This window comes from Lampetra planeri, chromosome 2 (genome assembly GCF_965212315.1).
Source record: "Lampetra planeri chromosome 2, kcLamPlan1.2.h2, whole genome shotgun sequence".
NCBI classification, from domain to species: Eukaryota; Metazoa; Chordata; class Hyperoartia; order Petromyzontiformes; family Petromyzontidae; genus Lampetra; species Lampetra planeri.
Window position 1 is genome coordinate 36,212,131 of NC_136108.1, and position 8,122 is coordinate 36,220,252.

An 8,122-nucleotide genomic window follows, 5' to 3' on the forward strand; every position below is an offset into this window, starting at 1 on the left:
AGATTTTTTTGGTTTAACACGTCGGCTTTTGCGACCAATGTCCTGAAGACAGTGTTTTGGGTTAGATTGTTTTCTAACCCACAAAAGTGTATTATGGTTGATTTTTTTTGTTGTTGACGAAAAATTGTGTACTTAATACCAGGCTAAATATATAATAACTAGCAGAAGTACCCGGCGTTGCCCGGGTGAAAAATATATTTCTTAATAACCTTACATATATACACAGATGGGCTGCTACCCCTGCCCACCCCCCCAGCCACGATCTCCTCGGCCGCTGTGCAGTAATATGTACGGCCTATAGTGTGGTGGGGTGTCGAGGCCTAGTACCGTGCAGAGCCTCCGGCCTCGCCTAAATTGCCCACCCGGCTGAGGCTGGGTACTGGGGCCGTTACCCCCCCCCCCCCCCCGCGCTACAATAATACTGTCTAATCGCTATAATTGTACACTATGGGAACCTCATTTGCCAGTAAAAATATGATAATTGGTTCTTTACCCTTCTATCTGGCAACAAAACTGACACCTTGTTTACAAGGAGTCATGTTTGCATAGACCGCAATACCTGCAGTCATAATACAAACAAAAGAACATAACTCTGATAATGTGCACTGTCCTTCAAGTTGATTGATCCACACCCGAGACAGCTTTCCTTAGAGCCTAGTCTCATATGGGTTGGACCAGATGACGCCAAAAGGCGCACAACTCAAAGACAATGCACCATCAGAGTATGAGAGCTCGGGGCAAGCATCTACACTATGGGAACCTCATTTGCCAGTAAAAATATGATAATTGGTTCTTTACCCTTCTATCTGGCAACAAAACTGACACCTTGTTTACAAGGAGTCATGTTTGCATAGACCGCAATACCTGCAGTCATAATACAAACAAAAGAACATAACTCTGATAATGTGCACTGTCCTTAAAGTTGATTGATCCACACCCGAGACAGCTTTCCTTAGAGCCTAGTCTCATATGGGTTGGACCAGATGACGCCAAAAGGCGCACAACTCAAAGACAATGCACCATCAGAGTATGAGAGCTCGGGGCAAGCATCTACACTATGGGAACCTCATTTGCCAGTAAAAATATGATAATTGGTTCTTTACCCTTCTATCTGGCAACAAAACTGACACCTTGTTTACAAGGAGTCATGTTTGCATAGACCGCAATACCTGCAGTCATAATACAAACAAAAGAACATAACTCTGATAATGTGCACTGTCCTTAAAGTTGATTGATCCACACCCGAGACAGCTTTCCTTAGAGCCTAGTCTCATATGGGTTGGACCAGATGACGCCAAAAGGCGCACAACTCAAAGACAATGCACCATCAGAGTATGAGAGCTCGGGGCAAGCATCTACACTATGGGAACCTCATTTGCCAGTAAAAATATGATAATTGGTTCTTTACCCTTCTATCTGGCAACAAAACTGACACCTTGTTTACAAGGAGTCATGTTTGCATAGACCGCAATACCTGCAGTCATAATACAAACAAAAGAACATAACTCTGATAATGTGCACTGTCCTTACAGATAGAAGGGTAAAGAACCAATTATCACTATAATTGTATTATCTACCGACCCTATAATAGTAATTGCACACATTGGGGTGGGGGGGGAGTGAAGAGGACGTGAAACTTTGATGAATTTACCTCAGAGTCGCGTGGCAATGCGTGCGCATATTTTTAACGGGAATTAAAAATGGCGTCCACCCTGCAGCGAATGCGTCGCTACCCGTTGCCAGGGGCAACCGCCGTGGAAAACCAAACGGACCAATCGTGTCTCGCAAATCCGTCACATTTCGTCCAATGAAACTGCGTATGGTCCGGCGACACACAGACAGACAGACACACACACAGACAGACAGATTTCCGATTTTATATATATAGATTAGCAGAAGTACCCGGCGTTGCCCGGGTGAAAAATATATTTCTTAATAACCTTACATATATACACAGATGGGCTGCTACCCCCCCCCCCCCCAGCCACGATCTCCTCGGCCGCTGTGCAGTAATATGTACGGCCTATAGTGTGGTGGGGTGTCGAGGCCTAGTACCGTGCAGAGCCTCTGGCCTCGCCTAAATTGCCCACCCGGCTGAGGCTGGGTACTGGGGCCGTTACCCCCCCCCCCGCGCTACAATAATACTGTCTAATCGCTATAATTTTATTATCTACCGACCCTATAATAGTAATTGCACACATTGGGGTGGGGGGGGGGAGTGAAGAGGACGTGAAACTTTGATGAATTTACCTCAGAGTCGCGTGTTAATGCGTGTGCATATTTTTAACGGGAATTAAAAATGGCGTCCACCCCGCAGCGAATGCGTTGCTACCCGTTGCCAGGGGCAACCGCCGTGGAAAACCAAACGGACCAATCGTGTCTCGCAAATCCCTCACATTTCGTCCAATGAAACTGCGTATGGTCCGGCGACACACAGACAGACAAACAGACACACAGACAGATTTGCGATTTTATATATATAGATGTATTATAAAAATAGAAAGAGCAATACAAAATATTAGGTTATTGAACTTCACTGAAATCACAAGCCAATTCTGGAATGCAAAATCCAGTGCTATCATCGTATAGTTTTACAGTGGGACACCCTGTTGTGTGATGTTTATGTGCGTCAAGTTAGCTTTTAGAAGCCGTTACATTTTTGAGCTTCATGAATTCAACTTTACAGTTGCAACACTTTTTTTCTGACATTTTTATTCTCCCCCACCCCAAAGAAAGCTTTTGTTACGTGCGGGACACTGTATTTGCACTCACATATTTTTGGAGGGCCCATTGCAGTTTTCAGCTTTTGATGGTATTTTGTATTGTCGCTTCCATAGATATATTTCGTGCCGGTGTAAGTACAACTTTGACATGATGCTCGCCAAGTTGATGTACCGGGGGAAGATGACGTTCGACCATGAGAAAAAGACGTTGCAAATCACGGTGAGTAAGGCCGAGCCATCGGGAGGCTCTCACTTCTCCCCCAAGCAGTGGGCTACCTTAACTCCTATCCAACCTGGCTACGGCAGTAGAAATTAAAGGCATAGTCCAAAATGCCAGTGAGGCGCACCGCAGTCAACAGTGCAATGTATCGTGAACTTACATCCACTACGAGCATTTTCCGAGCCCACTTGATGTCTTCTGAAGCCAGTAGCTAGGATTCACAACTTTTATATCAATCTATTGTTCATATATTCCCATACGAAAGAACAAATACAGCACGAGCAGCAACAGTGGGCACTGTTTCTCAGTTTTTCTTGGCTCATTAACCCAGCCAAGCCGGCGATGGGATTCCTCTTTCTCCTCAGTAAGACAGCATCATTAGTGGCTCATTTGTGAGGATGGGGTGGATAATTAACTTGGATGGTGGGCTTGGATTGATCTTCCATCCCATTTTTGTCAACTGGATTATTTCTGGAGGATTGTTGAAGTTGGGCTCCAGTCGATGTGGATGTGTGCCGGCTTGTTCTTGGGGTTTTTCCTGCATTTTCCCCGTAAAAAAACATCAGACATTGTGCTGAACAACATGCAGCACAACCATAAATACATGGGAGAACTATAAAACAGTATTAGCACAACTACAAAAACATATGCAATGATGTACATGGGTAAGACTCTGAGCCTTCAGGCTCACGGTTGTGTTGTAAAAAACTAAGAAAATTTCCTTGGCACCTATATCGGTGTGAACGAAGGGATTTTTCAGCTAATGTGATTCATGCAACTGGCCACGGGGATTTAGCTGCAGTGGATGGGAGGAGTACCGAGCTGATGGTGGCATGGGTGCGCGCGTGCAGGTGCAAACGTCGCGAGACGACGGAGATGCAGCTGCAGATGACATGCGCTTGCTGTCCGGCGGGGAGAGGTCCTTCTCTACGGTGTGCTTCCTCCTCTCGCTCTGGAATGCCATGGAGTCACCCTTTCGCTGCCTCGACGAGTTCGACGTGTTTATGGTGGGTGCCCGCTGCAGCGTACACTGCCTTGCAGTGTAAACCACAGAATTTCGTTTCATTTTGAATATCTAATTGTTAATTAAATTGCGCACCTCAGAAAGAGTTAATGATTTCCTGCTCAAATGAGCATTGAGGTGGTGCTCTTTAGTTTACATACTTGAGCCAGTGGTGGGCATTACACATTCCTATGGTAGGGTTAAAGTCTATCCATAAGATGACCTTTGTTGACACCGCCACAAAGTCATTCTTATCGAGCCTAGAGGGATGATGTGCCAAGTCAACCGCCAACCAATAATTTAATTCACAACATTCCGATTGCGAGCCGCTCGTTCTGTTGAGGCTCAATATATGATCTGTAATTGGTACCAAATTACAGACTTCAGAGTATTAATCGCAGGTTGCTGCACACCTGGATATCTCGTGGACACCAAGCAAGAAAACCACATTTTAATTCGCTGGACCCATGGCCCGGAACTTGCAGCTGTAGGAACAGAAGGACAAAGACATCTCTCTCAAAATTTTTACTTGAACTAAAAACTCACCTTTTACGTCGCAGCTATGCAGCATGCTTGAGATGTTTTGACATGACAGCGCATTCTTTAAAATTTTTATTATCAAATTGATAATTTGTTTTTTAATTGCACAATAAATAGTTAATTGGTCATTTGAATCTGCATTATATTTCCTCCTTTTGTCATTTAAATGTATTTGCCCATCTTTTCGAGTGACTCAAGAACCGACGATCAAAGCACTGAGTTGTATTTGACTGTGCAGGACATGGTGAACAGGCGCATATCCATGGACATGATGCTGAAAGTCGCCAAAACCCAGCAGTACCGCCAGTTCATCTTCCTCACCCCGCAGAAAATGAGGTGAGGCACACTGCACACTAAAATCCTCACATGACAAGGAAACAATGTGTCTTTGTACATGTGTAGTGCCGTAGAACCACGCAGAGATGAGGAATTCTATAAGGGCTGTTGCTGTTTAATAAAACACTGTCACACTCGACATCCTACGCTCACACCAGTGTAGGTGCACTCTGTCTCGGTCCTTTACCCCGGACACTGAATACTATTTGGGTCCTAACCTCGGGGTTCTCACACTCGTCTGCCCGGAGCGGGGGTTAAGCCAACACCGCTCCGCAACGAGGAGAGAGAGACCCTCTTCCAGCCGATCCTTACCCTGGCTCCCGACGACGACCTCGCCTCCGTCATGGGGGGGGGGCCCCCCCCCCTTAAGAACCCTTTGGGTGGCTCCACCCCCGGCTCGGCTCCGCCCATGTTCCCGAACGTGCTCTCCAAAGCCCCTTGCGTAACCCGTGACAACATTCTTGACTGTCAACCCGCTCGCACCTCCTCCTGGCCGCCACCTCATTGGTTACTCACACTACTCCTCTACACACACACACATTACATATTGAAATATTGTAAACATGTAGTCATAAAAGGCACAAATGTTAGCTGTGTATTTTTATAGTTTACTGCAATGCTCGATTGATGAAGAGAGGTGGTGAGGTGGACTAATTGGATGAATGTTCGACATGCGTGATTTATCTTCCCACCCACCCCCTAATGGTTCGGTGAATCGTCCTGTTTTGGAGGACGCATATTGATTAATGAATCACATTTTTGGTATAATTTGTACTTTGTAATTTGTTCAGTCTCATGATCTTGTTAATTTCAGTAGTTCAAGATAACATTTTCATGTAAACTGCGTAAGTTTTAGTAATTTCTTCAACGTGTAGTTTTTTTACACGTCGTAAGAGTCGTATTTACTCAATACATCTTTTCACGCCAATGTGGCTGCCACCTCCAAATTGCCCATTTCGGAGACGAGGGGGCCTGCAGTCAACGTTGCCGTCCTATTGAGGCTACGTTCATCTTAACCAGTGTGCCGTGAACTACTTATGTTCATAGTGAGTTTTACACTTTGAGTTGTTACAAATATTTTACCTGGAAAAGCCATTGAAGTGGAACATCTAATTTTCAAGGGTTTCCTGGGTGTAAAGTGATAATCTACAGCTTATGCAGTATACATTTGTCGTGTCAACGATTCGGAGACGAGGTTTGTAGGAGGCATCTTTTATTTAGAACATTCAGTCTCGCCTGCACACTCTCTACAGTCGCTTAGTCTAGCCGATACATAACACTAGCCGTCTCAAACTGACGGCGCTGACTGAGAAAGCCAACAACTATCTAGCAGCGCGCTATCGAGCGAAGGTGGCAGCCACGACGGCGACGAGACGACAGCAATGACGAGACGAACCAATCCCAGAACCAGCAGCCTTGAGCTCCCGCTCTCAGCTCCTTTTATCCTGCCAGTGCGGCCTAACTCTGCCCTGGCTGCACCTCCCTTCTCAAACCCACTAGCATGTTCCAGGAGCTTCCAGATGGCATCCTCCATGACCCTTGCCCCTGTTCCTCCACCCTGCCGACACACCCGTGCACACGCTCACCTGCCTGTGTACTGTCTGTCCACCACAGTTACCACTGCTGCCCACCAGCCGGTGCTATTACACTACACATAGGATGTCGGATACATTCATTGAGAATTAAGAAAAGGAACAAGATAGCTGAGGAAGCCCATATGAGCATCACACCGCAAATCAAACACAAATAAAATAGTGCACAATGTTGAATGTTCTCTGGTTGTAACATGAAATCGTAGAGCAACTGAGCTGCTGCTGTTCTGACTCTGCCATCCAGCAGCAGCCTACCAGTGAACCGGCTCGTAAAGATCCTCAAGCTGGACGACCCCCTGCGGGGCCAGACAACCCTGCCATTCAAAGCTGTGCATCAGGCGAGTGACGAAATAGAGCACAGATGACGAGAGCTGAATGTAGCGCACGTGCCAGCGTCACACACTGGGGCTGCCTGGTGACGGTGACTGAAGTGATGATGCTCATGCATAGCCATCGCCAGCGGAGAATCCACATCAAAATGTTAATTCTAGGTTTGAAGTTTTCGTGACTGCAAGGATTCATACTCTTTGGCTTTTTTTTCGGTAAAGTCACGTAGGTAAAAAATTAAAATAAATTAAATCACGTTTCGGAGGCAACACAAGCTGTGACGGTTCCACCTGAAGACGGAAGCTTGTGTTGCCTCCGAAACGTCGTGATTTATTTAAAAATGTACCTACGTGACTTTACCGAAAAAACCAAAGAGTACACATCAAAATGTGTTGTGCACACAACTGACTGTATGGAACATCCGTGTGCAAGACTTCCTTAAGCCACTTGTAATTTTGGAGCTTGTTTCACTTTTCAATAACTACAACAATATTAAATGCACTTTGCGATCCTGTGCAAAATGGATTTAAAATAATGAGACTTCACTTTGAGCTATTGTTTTTGTGTAGAAGACCCTGCACTAGGCCATTGCATTGCTCTTATTTTTCCAGTTTAAAAATGTTCTCTTCATGGCCAGGCAAGTGTTACCACGGCAAAGCAACTTTTTACGAAAATGGCAAAGAAGATGTACCACGTGTTTGCCACTTGAGTGGTGACGATGCATAGTTACCTGGAGCTTCAAATGATTGTAAAGTGCATCTCAGGTAGCGACTGGCCACAAATGTGTTAGACTCAATTAAAATTGCAGTCCCTGGATTAAACGCGTTTAGCAAAATGAGATGGTAGGCATAGTGTAGTTTTAAGTGTACAGACACGTGTAATCGACAGGCTTGACAGTTGGCCCTTGGGAAATGTCTGTCTCGTCAAGAAGTATAAATGAAACAAAAAAAATACTTTTAACTGCAAACATTTTTTTAGATATTTGCAGTGCTTTCTGAAAGCATAATTTTTTACATTTATTTATGTGCTCAAGGACATGCTTACACATTTTAAATACGAATTGGTTTATAAACTATTTTTATAATAAGAAATGTATATCTAACCGGTTTGCTACATTTTTACTAGCATTTTTTATTTGCACAATGTACAAAGCAAAAAGTATTTCCTGGTGTATAAAAAAAGCTTTGCTGGCTGGTGCACAGCGCAGGTAAGGGGGTGGTGGCGGCGGCGGCGATGTCACCCTCTTGTCAGTGTCACTTGTGCTTGTTGAGGTCACACCACCCCCCACCCACCCTTCACCTCTACAGCAATGGTTGTACATTACTAAATCCGAAAAATGTCAATTGTAAAAATAACACAAATTCTAATCCATTCTGCAGAG

General features: G+C 44.9%; 1 protein-coding gene across 2 annotated transcripts in view; it reads left to right on the forward strand.

The window, feature by feature from the left end:
* The window catches only part of SMC6 (structural maintenance of chromosomes 6), a 30,507-nt gene extending 23,594 nt beyond the window's left edge, over positions 1 to 6,913 (forward strand). For both annotated transcript variants that reach the window (XM_078614711.1, XM_078614703.1), the window contains exons 24-27: positions 2,838 to 2,943; positions 3,795 to 3,950; positions 4,725 to 4,822; positions 6,662 to 6,913. In XM_078614711.1, coding sequence (XP_078470837.1) covers positions 2,838 to 2,943; positions 3,795 to 3,950; positions 4,725 to 4,822; positions 6,662 to 6,779 — 478 coding nt within the window. In that variant the 3' untranslated portion in view covers positions 6,780 to 6,913. The remainder of the gene's footprint in view (positions 1 to 2,837; positions 2,944 to 3,794; positions 3,951 to 4,724; positions 4,823 to 6,661) is intronic.
* Positions 6,914 to 8,122: the final 1,209 nt, after the last annotated feature.